Source organism: Mya arenaria, chromosome 7 (assembly GCF_026914265.1).
Source record: "Mya arenaria isolate MELC-2E11 chromosome 7, ASM2691426v1".
Lineage (NCBI taxonomy): Eukaryota > Metazoa > Mollusca > Bivalvia > Myida > Myidae > Mya > Mya arenaria.
Window position 1 is genome coordinate 10,641,982 of NC_069128.1, and position 25,220 is coordinate 10,667,201.

The 25,220-nt window shown below is 33.9% G+C and overlaps 1 protein-coding gene across 1 annotated transcript in view; it reads right to left on the minus strand.

Annotated features, from left to right (window-relative positions):
• Nucleotides 1-25,084, minus strand: part of LOC128240509 (collagen alpha-6(VI) chain-like) — a 64,599-nt gene extending 39,515 nt beyond the window's left edge. Inside the window, exons 1-12 of the mRNA XM_052957163.1 lie at nt 24,937-25,084; nt 12,044-12,128; nt 9,645-10,229; nt 9,401-9,433; nt 8,747-8,897; nt 7,767-7,856; nt 6,974-7,140; nt 5,814-5,966; nt 5,377-5,445; nt 3,652-3,678; nt 2,316-2,342; nt 1,154-1,337 (exon numbers count right to left, since the gene is read on the minus strand). Of these exons, the coding sequence (XP_052813123.1) occupies nt 1,154-1,337; nt 2,316-2,342; nt 3,652-3,678; nt 5,377-5,445; nt 5,814-5,966; nt 6,974-7,140; nt 7,767-7,856; nt 8,747-8,897; nt 9,401-9,433; nt 9,645-10,229; nt 12,044-12,128; nt 24,937-24,957 (1,592 nt within the window). The 5' untranslated portion in view covers nt 24,958-25,084. The remainder of the gene's footprint in view (nt 1-1,153; nt 1,338-2,315; nt 2,343-3,651; nt 3,679-5,376; nt 5,446-5,813; nt 5,967-6,973; nt 7,141-7,766; nt 7,857-8,746; nt 8,898-9,400; nt 9,434-9,644; nt 10,230-12,043; nt 12,129-24,936) is intronic.
• Nucleotides 25,085-25,220: the final 136 nt, after the last annotated feature.

The following is a 25,220-nucleotide window of genomic DNA, read 5'->3' on the forward strand; positions in this document are numbered from 1 at the left end:
CTTCCCAATCAACAATGTCATGTGGATTTGTGTTGATTGCAGCTATTTTTAAAATGATTTATGCATTTTTGTAACCCGGAAATGAATTTCAACCGCGAAAATTCATTATTTTTCTGAATAACAATCTTATTTGACAAAACATTATCAGGATCTCACAAGACATTGTTGGATAAGTATTCTGTGGCAATTTGACATAATAACGAAGTACTTAGGTCGACAGACTTTTTCGTAATAATGTGAATGCTTTTTGATCCATAAGCTGTTAAAATCTTTTTTTGTAAAATTTGTTTAACTCCTAAATAACCCCAAACATGTCGCCAGGAATAAATGTTTCAACCCCCAAAAAGAACATTTCTCAAATCTAAATAAAACAAGCATTTTTAAACGTTTTAGTTTTTGACCTTCCCCACCCACTTTGGAATTGATGTGGATACCGTTTGCATCACTTTAGCTTGTTCATTACGTAAAAACCAACGTTTTGTCATTATGGTGTCCAAAAAGCAACGTATGAGCGATTGAATTTACAATAGCAAGTATAATTCTTAGTTCAACTCACCATGAAAACAACAATAAATCCGTGTTATTGCATCATGATATTGATATATGCAAATCATTGTTTACATCAAATGTCGTAAAATGCGCATAAATACATTTATCTTAATTATTTAGATATCCGGTTTAGACGGTATTTTTTAAGATGTGGGGTAAAAAACCAATTGTTATGACAAACCCTGTTCGTTTTGTATTATTATTGCAGAGTTATGAAATATAATTTCCGGTCAAAAGAAGTACTCTTTAGACGTGTATTCATAATATGTGTTCTTCACTCCTTTTATGGAAGTGCCGAAGGTGGATTGTACATGTACCTCGGGAATTTCCGTATTGATTTTCATTGGTTAACGGAGGTTAAACCCCGCCCTAAACATGTACAATTTGCTTGCCGGCATGCACGTGCTTTATATGAACAATGTATGACGAGCTTTTCTGGTTCTCATTTTCACGGTTCAGTGGTGCCCAAATTTTTTAATGCCTATCACTCCGGCAAATAGAAGTAGTCCCTTGCATACACGTACAAACCGTAAGAGGGCTTGTACAGACAAACGCGTTTCGCAGTATATATGATTACAACAAGATTCAAATTGGGAAAACGTACTGGTTAATATGGAATATGATTTCCGGATCCGACCCATAGAAAACAAGACCAATCTGCGCTTTCCCATTTGCAATATCTGCTCTGGACACTAAGCTTTTGAGAAATTCCTGGACTGTTATAAACTCCATTTCCGTGATTCTTGGAGATAAATGAACGAGAAGCACAATATCGGCTTCCTCACTTACTGCAACAGAAGAGCAGACAGCCATTCATGGAATGTTCCTATATCAATTTAAGTACAGAATATACACACTTTGCATAAATGATTCTATAAAGTTTATAAACACATCAAGGAACATAAGGCGATTTTGAATTGATTGCTAGATTTTCATACCCGACCACCCCCTCTTTTTCACCAGCCCTTAAAGTCTACTGACTCAAAAATGTTGAACAAGGGTCTGTGTTTGTGTATTGGATCGATTCTGTCTGGGAACGGAGTTGATTCATACCTACGGTGTAGATGCATACATCCAGATGTAAACAAAGGAGAATTGTTACGATCATATTCGTGGTTCATCTAGAAACACATGTTAATGGTCCATTTTGCAATAACTAGAACATGAACACATATTCTACGTTGAAACAGTCATCGAAGAAAAATACTAACATTAAGAAAATAAATGTCGACCCACCCCTTTTAAAAAAGGGATAAAAATCTAGCATTTAATTTATATTGGTCTAAGTCGTAAAACTAACACTTCTTCATTCTTAACAAATATCATTACTGTGCTCAAAACAAATATAACAATCAATCCCGTTTCAGTGGTACGATAGAAGTACGCTTAATATCCGTACAAATGGTATGGACAAGTTACGTGACGCTATGATATCACACCAAATGGCATACAGATTCAAAACAAATCATAACACAAAAACGTCGTTAACATCAACAGTAACGTGGGGTTTTATTGGTATTATTTTAGACTGCAAAACAAGGTTTTTGCCACTTTGAGAACATAAAGATTAATAATACTGTACACATGAACGCTTCCGAATAACATTTGAGTTAATCAATATCAGGATTTATTTGATTTGCTATATGATTACTTTTCATACTGAATTTTAATTTCTAAATTGTTCATCTCCTTGTATACCGCAGTTTACTTAGGTTGGCTTGAACGTCAACAGTATGATCTTACATAAAAAGAAGTCAAGAACTTACCTGATAGCGGAACGTAGAATGTTGAAGCTGAAAAACAAGATAATATATCAAATATGATATTTTAGTATGGCAATTCTTTGGTCGATCATTCATATCATTGTTAAAATTAACAAGCTGTTTATGTCATCGCTGTTAACTTTCAAATGGATACTGCTAATGAAATTGGATATTCTTGTGATCTGCTCTATTTCAAACAAGATTGGACACACCTGTTTCAGCTGTACTTGTTTACATTTAAAAATGTCAGCACGTCACCAATTATTTCACTTTTAAAAATTAACAACAATGCGGGATCCATGGCACAACCTTTATCGGTAGGTCTACGGAGTCTTTCTTCAATCTGGTCAGTTATAAATTTCAACCCTTCCATACCAAATCTGTACTTTGCACGCAGTTTCTTGTCTTTGAGAGCTTTATATACAAAATTTGGCCGATAAACACGTTTTTTCCTGATGTTTACATTCTGAGCACCAATTATTGCTGCCATTTTGTTTGTCGTCGTTAACCGTCGCTAAATTTTTGATATTGGGGTAAGGGGTAATTTAAATTTGTCGTTAGTTTAACGAAAATGTTGACGATCGCTATTGCTAAAAACTTCTGAACAATCAAAGACAAATTAGCGAATATCCTAACAATCGCTATCCGTATATCGATAAATTTAACAACGATTTTCGTCGTTAAGTATTTAGCGACTTTCTGAACAATCGGGCAAATGCTGTTAATCAGTTTGTTAATTTATCAAAGTTCTGAACAATCGTACTAATACGTTATACTACTTAATAACGTTAAGTGATGAAAATTGAAATAAAGGAAACAAATACGTATGCCTATTCACATTAAAATTTGATAAAGGACTCTTAAATCCAACTTTGTATCAATTTGTTATGTCAAATAATAACCAATTGATAATATTTAATATATCTTAGACATTGATATCTTAGAATCATTCGTAAATATTTTAACAGACAAAAGGATATGGATGGCAAAAATGTAATAAACATTCACAAGACAATAAATACTAGATGTCTTTATTGTAAAGACTACCACAGAACATATCAATATACGGCTTACATTTATAACATTCACAACATTCACAGGACAAATTTAAACGAATGTTGTCTAGCAAATACAGGGGAAAGAAGAATACTAAGAAAATCGACTGTAGATGTCTAGTGGTAATAATTATCGTTGTTAAAGATATTTGATTTGCTATATGATTACTTTTCATACTGAATTTTAATTTCTAAATTGTTCATCTCCTTGTATACCGCAGTTTACTTAGGTTGGCTTGAACGTCAACAGTATGATCTTACATAAAAAGAAGTCAAGAACTTACCTGATAGCGGAACGTAGAATGTTGAAGCTGAAAAACAAGATAATATATCAAATATGATATTTTAGTATGGCAATTCTTTGGTCGATCATTCATAGCATTGTTAAAATTAACAAGCTGTTTATGTCATCGCTGTTAACTTTCAAATGGATACTGCTAATGAAATTGGATATTCTTGTGATCTGCTCTATTTCTAACAAGATTGGACACACCTGTTTCAGCTGTACTTGTTTACATTTAAAAATGTCAGCACGTCACCAATTATTTCACTTTTAAAAATTAACAACAATGCGGGATCCATGGCACAACCTTTATCGGTAGGTCTACGGAGTCTTTCTTCAATCTGGTCAGTTATAAATTTCAACCCTTCCATACCAAATCTGTACTTTGCACGCAGTTTCTTGTCTGTGAGAGCTTTATATACAAAATTTGGCCGATAAACACGTTTTTTCCTGATGTTTACATTCTGAGCACCAATTATTGCTGCCATTTTGTTTGTCGTCGTTAACCGTCGCTAAATTTTTGATATTGGGGTAAGGGGTAATTTAAATTTGTCGTTAGTTTAACGAAAATGTTGACGATCGCTATTGCTAAAAACTTCTGAACAATCAAAAACAAATTAGCGAATATCCTAACAATCGCTATCCGTATATCGATAAATTTAACAACGATTTTCGTCGTTTAGTATTTAGCGACTTTCTGAACAATTGGGCAAATGCTGTTAATCAGTTTGTTAATTTATCAAAGTTCTGAACAATCGTACTAATACGTTATACTACTTAATAACGTTAAGTGATGAAAATTGAAATAAAGGAAACAAATACGTATGCCCATTCACATTACAGTCATAAAATTTGATAAAGGACTCTTAAATCCAACTTTGTATCAATTTGTTATGTCAAATAATAACCAATTGATAATATTTAATATATCTTAGACATTGATATCTTAGAATCATTCGTAAATATTTTAACAGACAAAAGGATATGGATGGCAAAAATGTAATAAACATTCACAAGACAATAAATACTAGATGTCTTTATTGTAAAGACTACCACAGAACATATCAATATACGGCTTACATTTATAACATTCACAACATTCACAGGACAAATTTAAACGAATGTTGTCTAGCAAATACAGGGGAAAGAAGAATACTAAGAAAATCGACTGTAGATGTCTAGTGGTAATAATTATCGTTGTTAAAGATATTTGGGGACAATAATTGAGCAGTGTAGTGTGGGCATATAATTCATCATTCTACGAGTATATCAAAACTGGCAGCCAGTTGTATAAAACTGGTTAAGTGTTTTTGGGGGGGTCAAAGTTGACCAATATATTTATTGATAAGTCAATACTTTGCATTGATTTATAACAACCAATCAGATATCATTTGGATGTGAAAACTAATAAAAAAGTGACATGTGGAAAATCATCAAATTTGGATACAATTGGCTGCTGGAACCATTGTAAAAACTTTAGTCTGTGGGTTGGTCAAAACTGGGCAAAAGTATGTATTGATTGGTCGAAAATATTAATTAACTATTGACAGTTAAACAAACCTAATACCATTCTTCAAGAAAAATATTGTTGAAGAAAAGTGATTTATCACGTTTCATCGTGTTCCGATGTTGCCTGATTATCTTAAATTGAGTCACATTTGTAGAATCTTTACACCCAAAGCCATGAGAGCTAAAACATATTCTTGTAACACATTTGAAAACATACCTGCAGATGTTCCAGATGCAGTTGATGACTCCAAAGCTGGTATGACAACAGAAAAACTCTTGGCTCTAACTGCGATCAAACAAGTAATGTTATGAGTATATATGTTATATTAAAAACGGATTTAGTATTAATCACACACCACATGATGTAAATGATAGTAAATGTGTACAACTCTATCAGTAACGATTTAATGTTGTTTAAATCAAAAGAAATGCCAAAAGGTGTTTTTCTTTACAAACATATTTAGTGTAGTATCAGCTAACGGTAATTTACGATTTGTGCTAAAGATTTTGTTGCCATCGAAGTGTTCGAAAACCATAAAAATATACTACCACACTGATATTAAAACAAAAAAATTCTTCTTGTAACGCGTATATTATCTCTTAAGAAAATATAAAGCAAGATGCCTTTTTATTATGTAAACGGACAGAACTTACGAGCAACAAAGTCATTATGGAATTGCTCATCGTGTCCTTCCAGCTCCGCCGCGTCGTTAACCATAACGTTGTACCTAGGGTTGGAGGCGATGCTCAGTAACTCCTCGGGGTATGTGACATTGATGCCGACTACATACACTGCTGCACCTTCGGCTACAAAATAAAGAGAAAATAAGCATGGCTATAAACGTTAACGGAGACCAGAATTATAATGTCTTGCTTTTAGTTTTATACATTGTTTCTGTCAAACGCATTTTAGTTGTGTATAAGAAGTGCGAATTTCGTTTCTACGCACTGCCGTTTCCAAGGAATCTAGCCTTTGTTCGGTTTATTCAATGTTTGCTAGATGAAATGATGCCCTTGAAATGATGGGACACTCTGTTGTCTCCCTGTGTTTAAATTGCGCATGCCCAACAAATACCACAATGTACATGTATCGCACTATTTCTCACCATCAGTGTGTGTATATACCACGTGATAAATTACGTCATATATGCTACGTCCGAAGGCAACATTTTGCTTAAAATGAAGACTTGAAGCAAAGATAACCTTCCTTTTACTAAACTATTTTAAATGAAAACAAAAGGCATTCTATTCCGCCTTCGTTTTATTTCCGGAGGTTGATAAGGTGATTAGTTTCATCAAAAACTTCAACAAACCTGTTTCTAAAATAATGTTTTGACAGTGCTCCGTCAGATGGCCGTTTTGTGAAAAGGTTTGTCGAAGTGTTTTAAAAACTTAAACTCTCAATCAAACTCGGGTAAAAGACAAAAGGCGGGGCCCCGTAAGCAGGATAGAATGCGCTATGTTTCAGTTAAAATGGTGAAGAATCCTTGCCTTCCGACGTAGCATCTATGACGCAATTTATCACGTGGTATACACACACTGACAATGCATTGCTTCAATATTTCACTAATTGGCAAAATGGACCATTCTTTGTCAATTTATTTTTAATAACTATTACAAATAGAGCAATAGGTTTAACATTTATTATGATAAATCATTGTTTGTATCAAAACTTGTGATCACATCATTACCTTTCTCGGGTTTAAAAGTGAGCAACGATGGCGTTAATAACTCACTTTGCTTAATTTTACCAAGTTCTGAACAATCGGCCCAATTTAGGTTTACCTGTTCTTTGTTTAAGAAAAATAACTTACCCTTCATTCGTTCGACTGCAGTAATAGTTTGGTCAACATCAGTGTCGGCATTTGAATCAGTGATGAGTATTACCAAATCTGGCGCCAGGTCTCGCGCGCCACCAGTTCTTGTAAAGAGGCTGGTTCTAACCGTATAAAATCCTGAAGCAATGCTTGATCTTTTGGATCTGAAAATATTAAAGGGTTTTGATCTTACGATTTATAATATACATGTGCGTGCTATGTTAACGGTGACCCTTTGCGCATTTTGTCATTTATGGTATCCGGGGTAGAGTTATGGGAACTAATGGTGCCTGGTAATCCTTTATGATGTTGGCATAAGATGAACGGGTATTTAACGGGTAATAACGGGCCCCAAAGATGACAAATAAGTACTTTTACATCAAATCTCTGTTCAAAACAATAAATTAAAACAGATAAAACATATCAAACTGTATTAATCATATACAATGTATTTCTTTGATAGTAATTGGCCATCAACTATCAAAGCTATACGGGTTTAACAGGTATAACAATTTTGATTTTAATATTTGTTTGGCTTTGTTAGACATTATATATTTCCTTAAGCATAATTTCCCAATTCTCGTGAAACAGATCGATGATGCTCTGTGTAGATTTAGCATTGTCGAACCTCTGATGAATGGGAATGAATAATTCAAACACATAGGTAAATATATATACATATAGTCAGTACACAGAACCATTATACGATACTAATCAGCAAGAATGTGCACCCATTATCATTCGTTTTCTATCAAACAGACAGGACTCAGAATCGGTGCACATAGATTACCTGTAGTTGTAGCTAATTTGGTCTATGCCACCAAACACCTCCTCTTGTGAGTAATAGTTGTTGAAGTCAAACAATGGTATACCTCGTTTTCTGTAAAGGAAACACAACTAAATTATATTACAAATAGCGGAATCAATGCAGATGTAATAATAATTATTCACAGACTTGATGATTTGCTGACCGTCACTGACCGTTCCAAGGTGTTGGTTACCTTAATAAATATTGACAACGACATTTGAATATTTCTGTTTTCAGTGCCTGTTGTCTATGTTTCGCTTTTTTGCTATTGTGTCTAATGCGAAATGATATGTTCGCATTTTGACAAACCGATAGCCATGTTATCCCCATCCCATGGGTACCCCGACACTCTACTGCGGTTTGCCTCGTTATGTACCGTTGAGGCGATTTAGCTAGGAAACACTCGTAACAATGAACAATTGATGACGCAGTTTCATTGCTTCCCCTAGATACGAGAGGCCGGTTCCGCCTTTTCAGTACAATAATTACTGTCAGCAGTCAACGCCACTAGGCTACTGACATTGCAGGGTTATTATATAATAGTTTATTTCAACATGCGAATTAATTGTAAGAAAAGTTGTCTCCCCTGCCTCATCATTTGTCCATGGATATATTTGAAGTGTAACGGAATTAAGAAACGTTGTTGCCGACGATGGTTGACAGGTAAACTCGTCCCTGTTGCTTCTATTGTCGGAGTGTTATAACAACGCAGCATGATTAGTTCAAAATGAAAACAGAAATAAAACAGAAAAAACAAAGCTCAATACTAGTTTGTTAAAAGAAATGCAACCAGAAGAGCAAAGATAATTAACTGTTTTAAGTTCAAATGGAACTTAACCATCCCGGTAGGTGGTCTTTGTGGGCCTGTCAGATACCGCTTGTCGACATCCACCCTTTGTATTTAGTGCCCTATAATAGCGTTCTCTTCTGGTAAAGTAATACATAGTATGCGTGTACCATACCTGAAGACAACCGCTCCAACTCTGAGTTTATCGTCATCAATGTCGGAGTATTGGAGGATATTTTTCATGAAGTCCAAGATGCGCTGAAAGTCCTCCCGGGAGACAGAGTTCGAGTAATGAAGAAGGAACGCTAAGTCTAAGGTTTCGCTGCCTGTAATATGATTAAAATACTATTAAGCAAGAGTAGAAATGCTTTCAATATTTTATGGTGTCCCCCGGTAAAAGCTAGATTAACGTGGAAGGCACACTAGATCAATGGTTTCGCTGATTGTAAAAGGATTCAAACATTACTAAGATAAAGTAGAGATGCTTTCAATATTATGCAAAAAGAAACGCCAAGCTGAATTGGATTGGGTCATACAGCGAAAACATGATATTTTTTATGAAATTACAATGTCAAAGCATCTCCCTTTTCAGAAACTATTAGATTCCATGCTGTCTATCTCAGTAATCTCTAAAACTGATGTTGGTAGGGTATCCTCATTATTTTCAGAATTTAAAGAAGTGAAAATGTATATTTTTAATGGGTTTTCAAATCGGCATGCATATTTACTCTATGCGTCTGTTTATTATGATATGGATAACAGATATTATTAAAAGTATATTCCACGCCAAATTTAACATTCTACTTGATGATTGTTAATGTATATTTACCTGCAGCTGGTGCTTTAAATGCCTGTTCCGCTCCTGCAAATGTCACATCCATTACATTTAGAAACATATAAATAATGAAAAATGAATAAATGTGTAAACAAAAATAATAAAATAATATGCGGCATTTTTATTGTTGAAAATAGTGACCATTGGTTAACTACCAATGAAATCTATTTTGAAAGCAATCGTAACGGATCAATGAATGGACTAGATTACTTTTTAGAGAAGGATGCAAAATTCTTACTTGCGAAAATCTGCATTAAAACTAATTCTCTCAGCATTTCTAGCTCATATACAGATGAGATCAGGAATGTATTTTCCATCGTTGGTTTGCTAGATACTTCAAACATTTCTTCTGCGTCATCATCGTCAAAGCTGATACCAATTCCAAATATCTTAGCCCTCGCAAACTTCAAGCCATCAGCTTCCTGGAGTGTCCGAACACTGTTTCTATCCGATTTACCGGACATTAAAAGTAACACAACATTCGGAGCCTCTCGGCGATCACGGACTAGAATCTTTGTACGAACAAGACTGAGGGCATCCGCGAGATTTCTCTCTTTTGGCTCTTCTTTCTCAAAGTCAGCAAGAAACACTGCATCTTCCATGTCAGTCTTTGTGGAGTACTTGTTGAGATCAAATATAACCTTAGGATGAGTGCTATATGTGACCATGGCTACCTTAACGTTACCGGAATTGATGTCAGCGTTTTCAAGAAAACCAGTAAGGAAACCTTTGACCGCTTCTTCTTGATTAAGGGACTCCGTACTGTTAGAGAACCCGGATGTGTCCACAACGAAGACTATGTCCAATGGTGTTGATCCTAAATCTACAAACAAGTTGTTGAATTAAACAGTAAGCATTTCTGAATTGAAATATAGTCACAGTTAAGTGGTCGGGACATACATTGCACATTGGCTAGCCAGAGCGCATACTGTAAGTGAGAATAATTAGTTGTTTAAATTAATGTGTTGTTCTTACTTGTCCAGTTTCAAACACTCTTTTCAGAAAATTTAGATTTTGGGATACATCTTTGATTCTTTGAGTTATTTTTGTGCGATATATAAAGTTTTAAGATTACTTTAAATCAATAACCGTATATAATGGGTCTTTGACCTTCTTGGAAATAAATCTTCTGCTCTGTTCTATAATGTCAGAAGTTCGTCATAACTAAGTCAATATGAAATTCTTAGAACATTTATAATTCAATCACTATCTCGTTAAATGTCAGCTATATATTACAAATTGAAAGTTATTAAACACATTTTTACTTAACATATTAAACATATGTCTGCTGACAATTTAAATTTCTCATGCAAAGTATTAAAAAGAGATCGTATGTTTAATACTCCAATTATTATTTAACACATGTATTGCATGCATGTTCTATAATCAATAAGTCTATTTATACAGGTACATATATGTTTGGAGGAGGAAATATATATCATTATTTATTTTGCACATATACCTAAACACACAAATGCTGACAGTCCTTAGAAATATTTTGGTAACCTTTGTACGTTTTTGTACAAACAAAACATTTCCCTATGAAGAAATAATTAGATAGTTTCATTGCTGCCAAATGGGGAGACCTTTTCGGGTCCTAAAAGCCAATGCTAGCTGTGTTAAATTCCTGATTAAGTAACAAGACCTCTGTATGACGTCATGGTTTAACTTCTTAGCTGAAGAGCATTAAATTGTAACATGCGATTTCATTGGAGGCAGCAGAGTTTTCTCCCCTACCACATAATCATTCATGAAAACAAGATTTCGTCAGCTAATTTTCCCACGATACTAGTGCAGTGTAGACGGTATATAGTACTGGATCAAGGCCATGCTTTTTTGGGAATGATAGCACAAATTTCTGATGAATACAGCTTATATTTTAACCGCATATATGTATGCATATCATAAACACAAATAATACATAATATATAATGTATATGTGCAAAATAAAACTAGCATTTTAAACAAAGAAATTACAGAACTAAACAAACACGTCGCAACAAATAACATTGCTACATGGTAAGGAACATACATATAAATATAAGACGTTAATTCACAAGACGAAACACGCAGGTAAACAACTCAAACACCTTAACAAGATCAAATGAATCTGGTGGTCCGAAGTCTGTAATTGACGTCAAAATACGTGAAATAAACGCTAAGCTTTAACGCCTGTCTTGTATAACACCCAACGCTTGATGGCTTTTCATAATAATTATATTATGTATAAGTATCAATGAAACGATTTTCATTGAAATAAACGAACGAAATGAAAATGAAAATGATAGCAAAAATGTAGGTTAGTAAAACCATGGAATATTTAAAATGAAAATGAAAAAAGAAGCAAATGTATACAAATGTTAATATAGTGTTAGTTAATATCCTTGTCAAGTTGCTTACATTTTAAAACATCGAATCAAATTGTCTAACCCTTATTATTAATTCAAACACTATTAATTGTGAAAACACCTGAAAGAGATGTTATTTGAGCAGATTGAGTAAATGTTATCATAATAGCGACAGAAAATTTTAAAATACTGTTCAAAAAAAGCAATTTTGAGGAAATTCAATAATGAATGTCTAACAACAGCAACAGTGAAACGTTATTGTATAAAAAGTGCATGTAACGGAACTTACCTCCCTGAGCAGCTGACTGACCAAACAGAATTGACAATAGCAGCGTCCAAACCACGCCACTTGGCAGTCGCTCCACGGTCGACTTCTGCAATGAGAATGAAATAACATTTAGGTTTGGTTTATTGATGCACGATTTAAAAACATAGTATATGTATAGAATGTATCTGAATGGGTTGAGAGACAAGTATTTGGAATACTCATTTGAGTTCGAGAATATGTTGTAGGGTAAATAATTGTTATGGGTCGCAGATAATCTCGGGAGTATAGCTAAAACGTTTAAGGACTTGAACATTTACGAAGGACTTAATACTTTTAAAATATTTCGTCAATAGAAATTAATTGTAAAGTAAATACTCGTGTAAATAAGTAGCAAACTATCCATCAAAAATTGTGCGGTCGGCTGAGTGAAATACGGACTAATGCATTTGGCGATATGTATTGCGTGTGAAATGATTGTTATTTAAAATAAATCAAATTACGTAATGAGGTTTCACGAAAGATAACATTAGTCTGTCGTATAAGGATGTTATTCAAGTCGTCATTGTATTATGGCTAAACGATGTCGTAAATTAGAAGGAAGGAAGTTTTTGCCATAAGGTTTTAAATTAAAGTGTAATTCAGATCCGTCTTAGTTTAAATTTATTTACTTTTTAACGATTGTAAAACAAGTAATTTAGACGTGATATTTATAACTCTCGTTGGCGGCTCGGCGTTACGCGAGAGTTTAGTCTGGAAGGGGAATCCGAAGAACCCGGAGGAAACCGACTTCTCCGGCAAAGTGACCACACACCAAACTCACATGCGCCCAAGCCGATACTTCAGACCTGGGCGCCAGAAGCGAGCGTTCTAATCGGACAAGTATCTCTCTTGGGTGAGCAGGTTAAACTATATTAATGCAAAATCCCAACCAACCAACCAACCAAACAGGCAAATTGCTTAAGTTATAAATACATTTATCAAAGATTTAGATGTTTATCTTCTGGACGGACGGTACTTTAATGATAATGTTCGAATATTTCAATCTGCTTAAAAATTGTTCATATAAAAACTATTTTAAAACGATTAGTTGTGAACCAGAATACTAAACAGTAATGGCTTTAACATTACAAAATCCTGGAACTTGGAAATTTCCCCATTAAATCTCAATATATGCTCCTTTGCAAGATAGCGTTTATTCTGCATTTGCCAACAATAATCGAAAGTTGTACCAGTACCAGCCATAATGCTACTTGCACGTTATTTCATCATCTTCGCAATGCATTAATACACCGGTTTCTGGTTACCTTCTTGATATGAAACACCGCGTCGAATCAGATATAGGACTGATGACTGATATGTATGTGTTACTTGGCCATATATCATATTTCAGAGATTTCAGCCTTCGCCCTGCTATCATAGACGCTGTATAGGAATTACAAATTAAACATGAAATGAAAGCTTCCATTGAAAAAACACTTTGGATGCAGATGAAGAGTATTGTTGCTTTCTTGATGATTTTGATGAATCATATTGCATTACGTTATTATTGATGAGCCTATGTTTATTCGAATAAGGGTTCGAATACTTTTCCGTCTTGATATAATTCCACATATCCTTTTAGGATCCAAACGGATGGCTTCAATTCTGCGCATGCGTAGTATCTATAAATTGGCGGCTCATACATGCATTAGTTAAAAATGCAGGTGAGGTAACCAGGGAAAAGCGTATGTACCTTTAAGGTGCTTGTTTTAATTATCTAAAAACTCATTCAGACGCTTGGAATTTGAATTGTTGTCTTTATTTACTTCACGGTGTATCTGTTTATCATTTACGTTTCTTTGTGCTTGAAGTCAGAAACGTATTCATTTGTAACAAATCAGGAAAACGTGCTCTACACATCTGCGTACATTACTGCAGCATACACTTCTGCATTCACTCCTGGATGAACTTCCGCAAAGGAGCTTTCGTGCATTATTGCAGTCAATAGTACATGCATTTCTGCATACACCTTACATGCATTTCTGCATACACCTTACGTACACTTTTGCAAACACACGTTCATGAACCTCCGCATTTACGTCTGCGGGCACATTGCACACAATAGCGCATACTCTGCTGTATATACTTCTTTTATACAATAATGCATTAACATCTGTATACTGTTCTACATAAAATTATGCATACACATCGGCAAACACTTTTTTATCTCTATAATTTATTAATTCAACAACTTCTTTAATGTGATTAAAAATCAAATTGATATATTTTTCTGTACTTGACCTATTTTACCTCTAAGGTAATTTCACGTTCCTTGTAGACAGATAATGTATGCATTAGCCTGATTAGGTATGCAATTTGGCATTGAAACCTGACATGAAACGCTCACGTGCATATACACTACCTGCTTTATCGTTTGGTTTGTCTGAATGTCGCCTATTTTCTGAAGAATGTACGATTTTTTCTTATTTTTTTTTCTTATATTTGGTATTTCTGGTTTGCCGAGTAAATGACTTGCTTAATTATGTAACTGTCTTTTCTATTTATCAACATTCAGAGTATGGCAACCTGCATGATAATTTTATCAGGTGCGTATGGCATTGAGAAAAGAGTGAAACCTTTCCAAGTAATACTTGTGTCAATATTGATATTTGCAAACCTGTACATTATCAAAATATATCGGCAGAGCATTGACCTCGATACTTGGTTTTATAGGAATCACGATAAATAGCAGACAAAAAAATCCATAAAGAAAATTAATTATTTTTGGCATACATTAAAACAGCGATAACTCGAGGATGCCACGGCCGCAACTAAAACTTCTAGTTATACGATAATTCGAGTTATCCGATTTGCATTTTAGTCCTTTATGGAATGCTTTTTTTAAAGTTTGAAGTCAAAACATGTCTACTAGTATTACACGATATTAACATATGTCTTCAAAGTGTTAACTTTTATTTCATCATTAAAAAGCAAACTTACATCTTTATTTCATTAAACATATTAAACATGTTAATAGCAAATACATAATACAAATGCATGTGCAAAGCATATATAGTGGTTCAACCTTGACCCCTGACCTTTGTGAAGACCTATAATAGTCCTTATAATATGATGCAAAACTACGCCACGGTTCGTAATAACTATCCAATAAGTGTGCACTGTCGAATATAACCACGCTATGAACAAAATACGAGGCGACTTATACAGGACAAGCAAAAAAAAACATGTTTACATCTAGGTAGATGTTTATGACTGTACCCACAAGATAAAATTGTTGCACAACTGCAAAATTTGAAGAAATAACCGGCGTGTGTTCTTAAGATCCAAACGCTGATTTGTTATCATAAGCTTGCTGATAAAAACGTTTTGTTGTATACACTTACAGAAATCAGTGTCTGTTTACCATCTGGTCAAACACTTGTTGCAGCAAAACAAAACTTGAAGAAAGTGTTTTTTAAGATAAAAACCTGCACAAGTGGAAGGATCGTTATCTCCTGTAATAATTTGTAAAAATAAATCCCCTTGCTATGCTTATAGCCAGACAAGTTTTACGAGTTGTGCGGCAGTTCATTCATTTTAATAGAACAAATAGTATTATAGTATATATCTCGCGCTAAGCGGTACGTCTTTGTTTGCAACTCCGATTTGCAGTCCGTTAACAATTAACTAGTATTTACTACATGGTGGGAATTGTATGCTAAGGATAGAGTATCATGCTAAGCGGTACGTCTTTCCTGGCAACTCCGGTACGCAGTCCGCTAACAATTCACTAGTATTTACTACCTGGTGGGAATTGTATGCTAAGGATAGAGTATCATGCTATGCGGTACGTATATCCTGGCAACTCCGGTACGCAGTCCGCTAATAATGCCTTAGTATAGTAACTGAATGGTAAAATTGGAGAACTTGTTCACTGGTTATCATTCCTCAGCTATATACTCATTGATATTATGTTTACATGTATTTCTGAATAAACTAAACTTTATTTATACATGTTTGCAAATTTAAAATATTTGATTGGTTTTATTTATATAACTTTTTCATAAATATTGACCAATTAATTTTGGCCAACTTTAACCAAACCAAAGACGTAACTAGTCTTATAAAATCGGATAAATGTAAATGTCCCTAAGATTCAACATATTTGAGCTTAACTATTGAAAAAGTATACACTGGAAAAACAAGTCGATTCACATAGAAAGTAATGGGACTTTTCTCCCACCCCCAGATAAGGAGATCCAAATATTTGGTCATGCTGGATATCATACATATATATTAATAGTATTTATATATAAATTAAAATACATATTTACTAAATTTTTGATTAATTGGTTGATTGACTGATTGATTGGTTGATTGATTGATTGATTGATTTTGATAACTGAGTTTGGAAAAAAGGATATACCATGGACGCGCTTGTAAGATAGGTTCATCCAAACACTCGTGTAAGCTCGGTAAACTTCGTTTACGCTCGGGGAAGATAATTGTAACCCTTCTCAAATAGATAATTCAATCGATGTCGAATTAAAATATACGACTATGGTTCGTCAATATTTCGAGAAATTAAAAGGAAGAGGCCTTTAGAAGAAGCAGATATAATTTTTCACATTATTTCTTCGATTTTATTTCATCATTACAAAGGTATGCATCGTAAGCGCGTTCGCAACGTTTTTTGCAATGTTTACAGACGCCTACTATAATTATCACCTGTCAAAGTAGACACTACGTCAGAATATGATATCAGAATCATTCTCATTAAAACTGCAACACAATTTATGCAAATCGCAAAATCTAAACAAATGTAAGACATTCTTCAAATGTTTCCAATTTTATTAACAAAAAATTGATTAATTGATTATGTGTATATACAAAATATCGTTTACGATATATATATAATTGTCCATGCTGGAAATCATACGCATATATATATATATATATATATATATATATATATATATATATATATTCAAATTCCTATGCAAATATTTACGAAACTGAATTCAACATTCCGGATCAAAACGCAGTACAAATAATCCTTTTGTTATATCTATTACTGGTTCGATCACTTAAAAGCCACATGTTTTCATAATAAATGTCATTTTAACGACGCACTATTTTCTTGAAAGACGTCATTTTAACATCGTGCAACGATACTTGTTATGACGTGACGTCACAAGAGTGGAATTCGGCCGTATTGCACTTGAGTGGAATACGGACTACCGTATTTTGCGATATGTATTGCGTGTGGATTTATGATGGGCATACAATAAATTAAAATGTCAAATCCATATTTCCGGAATCCGGAATGCTGTTTCTCAGCATATACATTTATATATGCAAGGCGAATCATATAGGATGCATCGTTTCAAATTGCAGCTGCATTTCATTACATTTTTTATGAAACATTTCAATTATAGTCCAATTATCATGGGGCGTAGCTAGACCTGAATCAAGAGCAGGCCCGATTTGCTTGGGGTAAGGGTGGGGTAATGCTACCGCACGAATTTGTTTAAGGGAGGATGTGTTTTTTACTTTATCTTCGAATTAAAAGGAAATAAAATCATTACAAATAATAATTACCTGAAGCATACATTCCCTATCTTCAAAAACATAATAAGGACTTAATAATACTTTTTGAAAATACGTGCAGGCTCGGCATATAGCTGGGGTGGATCCAGGAATTTTAGTTAAAGCGGGCAACATTTAGGGGCAGAGCCTTTTGCCATTCGCCCCTCAATCAGAACCGAAGTTTAAACGGTTTTGAATGTTGCCAGTTTTTCTCTTATATTGACATAAAAACTAAACTTGGACGATTGTAGAAGGGAGGGGGCGCCCGTGCAACCCATTCCCTCCTACATCCGCTAGCGTTTCGTGCCTACGTAGAATACGCCACTACGCATTACTTAATCAAAAATACATACCTATTAGTTATTAATTTACCGCGGCGTGCATACCACGTAATTATGACGTCAATTGTAAACAACACATTGATGGTTATTGACGCAAATTTCAAAGCGAAAGTTTAATCAATCGAAAAGACACTTGCGCATGAAACACACATACAATCAAACCCCGTTGGGTCGAATTCGCTCAGCTCGAACTGGATGTAAAGGACCGAACTCTTTATACTCAAGGTCAGCATTCCTGCTTGGCTCGAATTTTCCGAGGCTCGAGATTATTTCGCCCGTCCGTTCGAGCCAACGAGGTTCGACTGTAGTAATATTCATAAAATATCCAAGGGGAGGACGTAATTTCGTTTCATGCAAACATTAAGTGAGAGAAATGTTTCATGGCAAACAAAATGGCTGATTTAGAATGAAAAGAACCGATTCTGGTACCAACTTTTGCCTGGTAAGTGGACTTTTCTTAAAATTTTGAAAAATGTATGCGTCCAGTATGTGGCGAAAAACATATTCTTCGATCGACATATTAGTTTGGTATCATAACTTTTAAGATAAACACGTTATTGAAGATATTGTGGCTTAGGAGGCAATGTTTACAAATAAACATGTTGATTTTATCCAAAATAATTCGTATTTTCTCGGCAAATATGGCATATCTGTGCATGTTGTAACTGTGCTTGCATGTATATATTCCTATTTTCAAAACTTTATGGTTATTACTCGAATGTACATGTTTTCAGGCCGATTTTTTGTACCTTAATCCCCCATTATATGTATTGCAAGCACATTACCCACTTTCTGGTGAAATGCAAACAAACTTCTGCACAATTGTTTAGCCTTTAGAGGTTACGTTTTTAGTTATGAGAATCGCAAATGATCACTAGTCTTTTAGTTTGGTATGTGATGTGTATCATAATTTGAAGTTAACGTCTGTTTCCCTTAAGGAACGGACTTGAACTTGAGCATTATTAACGCTTTAAGAAGAATTGGTCTTTCGGCATAATACAACAATTTTCAAACGTAAATAAACTTTTCGATCGGATCTTTTGTCAGCAGTCTTATATAACTGTTTTTCTAGACCTCTGCATAAACATTTGTTCATTGTAAAACAACAAAAAAAACCATTTTCATTAATGATGCAAAGAAACAAAATAACTTGCCTTTTCACAAAATAATATATATAGGGAACGCATGGTCAAGTATTTTAAATGCAAACGCATGCCTGATTTTCTTTAGGGAAGCAGCTACGGTAAACAATATGCAGTTATGGCAGAAAATAATATTTAGGTATTGGAATGAAACATAAACGTATGAATTATTGCAAAGTTAAGATAAAACACAGGGTTTCACCTTCCGTAAGACGAAAGAAAGATAGCATTTTATCTCCCTGAAATAATTGAAATCATTCCGCCATTGGGTCAGGGCTCTCCAAATAATTTGCAAGGCTTAATTGTCTAAGCACATCTGCTTTTCTTAAGAAATATTTGGTTGTCGGTGTCTTTGTGGCATTGTGAGAGTGTTCATCTTAAAAGGCCGACAAAATAAGTTCAACAATTTGAGCCCAAACCAAAATCCTTGGTTGCTAAACACATTCAATTTAAAATATATCCGGCAAGGTCCCTTACTCTGGTTTAAATCGTTATTGATTACTGCAAACGATGTCAATGGTTTTTATTCAGGCTGATACTCACCATTTTGGTATGCAGTTTTCAAGGGTGATTTTTGGAGGGCTCATGACTTCTGCGGTAGGCAGAAACTCAAATTTTGACTTTATTTGGTAAACAGACAATCAAACTCGTTTATTTAAATATGATACGTAGAATGTGGCATGGAAATAGAGGAGTATTTGGTATCCTGAGAAGAATTGACTCTTGACTTTCAACGCGTTCAAATGAATTGTTAAAGAGGAACACTTTTAAAATATTTCGCGAAGTGCAAAAAGCATTATTTCACCTGCTTAAATAAGACAGGCGGGCTTCTCCTTAATGATGCTAGTTGAAAAGACAGAAGCATGATTACGCAAGTCATTTACTAGCCAGGAAAGCGATGGCAATTGTAAGATAATGCAAAACACTATTGACATTCCTCAGAAAATGTGCGGCAAGTTTTCCCTGGTTTGGTTGCCAATCTTTTTAACGAAAACGTGTAGGATCTGTCTACAAGCAATAAGGAGTTACATATAAGATAAACTGATATATAGTCAAGAAAGGAAAACCATCAGGGTTAACTGATCATTGTTTTGTATAATTAAAGCATAGTAAAGAATGCGGTGCAGAATTGTAGACAGGAATGTATTACTGACAACCAATAGTTTATTTCAATTACACCAAGGAAATAGTGTGCTACCATAGGAAGTAAATGGTGGGAAGGGCTGTAGAATTCCGCATTGTTTATTACACCGCATCTATCCTTTTATTAATATTATTATTTGGGTTTTGTATTAGAGTACTCGGTGCTCACGACGGTTTTGAAACGCTGGTTTAAAACAATAGTTAAAATACGATTTGTTACACTGGATTTGAAACCAAATAACAGCAATACAAATTCAGCAATGAACGTTAAGTAAAGTGCTATTTTTTGTGAAACATTCATATACATTTAATGTGTTTGCAATATTTGTAAAAAAACTGCTTTTATTTCAAATCAGGGAAAGTTGGTAACACCTAAGAAGCGAAATCACCCTTAACCTGCACTCTCACAGATTGATTGTTTTGACAATTTATTTTTTTAGGTCTTGGAATGAGTATATTTTTGCATAAACGTCTGGAAACTAGTGGTATAAGACTGTTGACAAAAGAGCAGATCGCAGTTTTCATATACACGTTTGAAATTGATGTTTTATGGCTAAAAGCGTTTCTAAAGCTTTAAGAAACATGGATGTTTTGCCGGTTTACAAAACAATTGAGATCTGTATTGTGAGTGATCTTATATGACTGAATTGGAGGTACTGAGGCCAAAATGAGCTGATTCTGAGACAATTTTTTTTAAAGGTTTAAACTATCAAATTGTGAGAGTGCAGCTTTTAAGGTGTAATTGCGGTTAAATTGAGCTCAAAAAATGAACATGAAGACACAAAAACGCGTAAAATGAAGTTTTAAGAAAATGGACTGTTTTGGAATCAATGCTACTAAACATGAGTGATGTATGATTCTTTACCATATATCACTCATGTTTAGTAGTCATCCCGTCCAAACTGTGCTAGGCATGATGCTATAAGCAAAATCATTATGAGCATTTTTTTCAAAATGTATCTCTTCGAGGTAACGTGTGATAATTCCTTTGGCATTGGCCATTAATTTAAATCTTTCTCAAAATAAAACAAAAATAAAAAACAAAAACGTGAAATTTTTACCAAATTTAATAACACATGATTGGCAAATTTTGGGCCAATTGTTTAGATCTTTGTTTAAGGTAACAACATGAACATTTTGTGGTGTGCATAAGACGAATGTTCACACTTAACATTCATAGAAATTGGTACAAGCATCAAGACATGATTGGTCGAGGTATTTCTATCAATTTGAACTTTCGTGCGGCGAAATGTAAGTTATCTCGATAACTTTTATGTGTTATTTATTGTTGTTCTGTATCGATTGAAATGGAACCTAAGTGGCAAGAAATCATCAAGTCATGAGATCAGGCGAATAATAAATTCTGTTTAGCTGCTCATGTTGTTATCATGTCCTCGGTCGCAGTGTATTAGTATTTATTAATGCTTTCAAATAGTTATACTTTGACCAAAATGAAAACCCATAAATATGAAATTTTGGCACTTTAAACTGACCCTTCCATACAAACTGCCAAAGAGTATTGTCTTTCTCCCAAACTTTCAAGTAGTTGGCCTTCCAACTTGACTTGTCTTCCTTGACCATCTTGGTCAGTGATAGCGGGGTTACTGTTTAAAGACAACGCGGTTCTCTCAAGTATATCACGAATACTAAATCTTCTTGCTTTCATGTTGTTGGTTCCTCCGCCTTTATCTATTCCAATGCGAATACGCCTGTATTCGGCAAGGTCCTTCACTCTAGCTATCATTATTGCCCAGTGATGTAGATTAAAAACAAGCGTTCTACACGTCAGTTGCCATTGGTGTACTTACAAGTAAAGAATTGCTGCAAATGCAGAAAAGAGAGTACACGGCGAGAAAACTCAGAACTGGTTATCAATGTGCCACGTAGTATATGCAAGTATATTAGTTCATCGATAAATGATTGATATGAAGGAGCCCAGAAGTACATAGAGGATAATTGTTTGTCTTAGTGTAAGATGGTAATATATTTCACCAAGTGAGCACCAAAAGTTAGATTACACGAGTGACTCGAGTGAAATACATTTACTTTTGGTGTTCGTGAGGTGAAATATATTGCGTTCTTAAAATGAAACAAACAATTTTTATCATTATATGGGATTTAAAATGATAGTTCATTGTCGGTTTTCAGAAAAGCATGGCAAATTGTATGCAAATAAAACGCCATTTCGTTAGTGACGTTGATGGAGTTGTATTCCAGCTTTGTGTGTGCTAATGTTTGATTTCGATAATGAGAGCGGGTTTAAACGTGATTTTTTCATTGTTTGAGAAAGTGAAATGTTTTTATTACTAAATCGTAAAATTATCTGAATGCATACTATAATAAATAAATATCTGACAATGAAACATTTTTTCTTTTTTATGCTTAAAATTGGTATTAAAAATATTTTAATAACATTCTATAAGAAAGACAAGCCAATTTGTATGCGCACGTAACGTCATTCCTAAAATGACGTCGTGTATCAAAGTATCAATCAGGTGTTTTCGGTACGGATAGAAACAGGGGACGCGCGTGAGTCGACTGCGCTTATTAAGAAACGGAATTAGTATTTGTTTTATCTTATTAGGTTTAAGATCAGAAAGAAAGGCATGGTATAAAAGATTCTGTATAGTTTCCTTTCTAGAATTTAATGACATTAGTGTTATAAATTTTGTTTTGGTTAGCCAATGGTAAATCTAGATATAAGGTATTTTTTTCTAATTCTATTTACTAGGGACAAATCAGGAAACAGCGTTCACGTTGCAAGAATTACCAATTCTAAGAAAATAAGAGTAACAATTACATCGGTGCTAGGGGCGTTAAGAGTTTTGTTTATACCATTACTGTTAATGGCACTTGACTGCATTTTTTGAATATATGTGACCTCTTTTCCAATCAAGTATTTCCTTATACTAAAGAGTTAATTATAATAAAAGCGCGTTTATATTCAAGCATGTTGGGTTTAGGGACTTGAAAAGAAGATCATTTTGACTTCCGTCAAAAACAAAAGAGTAGGAAAAGAATGAAGAAATGAAAACAACAAACTCTTTATTTAGTGTCTTCGTCAATTAGGTACTTCAGTATTTAAAGGTCAGAATGACTGCTGCTAGAGAATAAGGAAGTTCTTATAAAGTAAAATAAAGATACATTATAATAATAAGGAAGCTTTTAAAGTATATGTCACTTGAAATGAGATTTAGCATGATTTAAACACTTTAAAGTTTTAGACGAATGACTTCTTTATTCTCACAAATCCTTTAGATTCTCTTACATTTCGATAAACATTTGCTTAACAATATTTTGAATTTATGTAAAGTCAAAACTCACTATGTCGAAGTCGTCAAGTCAAAACTCACTATGTCGAAGTCGTTAGGACCTCGGAAAATACTTCGAGATAACCGACATTCACATTACCGAAACACAAAAAGTGTATAACTTAACCCCAAAAAACGCGACATTCGAATACAGTTTGACACAACCAGAACATCGAGATAACAGAGTTCGACATAGCGATTTTCGACTTTATGTGTCAGTTTTTTACCTGTCAGAATAGGGTTGCATCAATCATTATGTAGTATTTATTTCAGGTATTCGCTTCGCGCAGTGGTTATCGGAACGCTTTTCACCAAGCCAAACAACAACAACACAACAAAGAAATAGGCTATACAGTTGCACATCGAAATAAGAGTAAGGTAATTGTAGTTTATTAGTTCCTGTAATACTACATATAATTATATGGATTATAAATAACACCGAAGTTAGAAAAGATTCTCATATAACAATCTACACATTGAAATCGAGTATTTAGACATCAAACACAAAGTTTGTTTTATCTTCTTCACACTAAGTGTTTAAAATTACATTTTCCAATTTAATGGCAGTTATTTTCTATTTTGCTGTACAACTCTTTTTGGTAATAAGCAGTTAGCTCTTCTTGCTTTAAAATCAGATAGATCGCCCAGTAAACAAAATCAAATTTGAACAATAAGCCGGTAAATGCGTATTAATATGCATTTATCAAAAAAGTGGTCGCCCGGCATTCATCTGGGCTGGCCACGTTAAGTTTGATAAATGCATATAAACAAACACCAACCATATACTAGTACATCATTTAGAAACAGACAAGGCATTGCAATGCAAATGTTTCAGAAAAATATATCCTAGTTCTTCTGTTTTCTTTCTCTTTATCACCAACTTTTAAAAAAACAAAGGTCTGCCCTCATTTGTATTTACAATTTACACTCATATAAAGCCATGTAAATATAAAGCTGGGTTGTTTTTCTGAAATAAACCATGCATTGAATTTATATAAAAAAATGTTCTGAAAACTTTTCTTGATTGATGATTATGTTCATCATTTTTATATTATATTATTATATTTATTATTATTATTACATTATTATTATAATTATTATTATTATTATTATTATTATTATTATTATTATTATTATTATTATTATTATTATTATTATTATTTAAGTTTTTATTATTATTATAATTATTTAAAATAAACTTGCCAGTCTCAAAGAATGCTTAATCCAAAGTACAGATGTTAAGTTGATGTATTGACTGATATGATCGCTGGTGTCAAATATATGATATTGTCAATTCACAGCTCACTTGCTCGGCCGATTCCTGAGCTAAATTCCGTCCAATTCGTTCTCGTCTATTTCTTAAATAATTTCCGATCAATCATTGCTGACACAAATGCAAGTCTACTCACCCAAAAGGTTTGACAGCGCATTGACAATTAGTCAGTGACATCCATAAACACATTTAGGGAATAAAAATAAACCATAAATGCTATTGATTGTATGATTGAAGTTCGACGATCTAATGATACAAGACAAAAGCTAACATCACACTGCCAATGTTTCCAGTAAAGCAGCATACTTATTGAAGTAGAGATATGTGATATACAATTGTTTTTGTCTCACTAGGCACTTACGTTTTAGGAGAACTTTGTGTTTAATACTTGAAATTTAATACTGTGATTTTACTTATAAA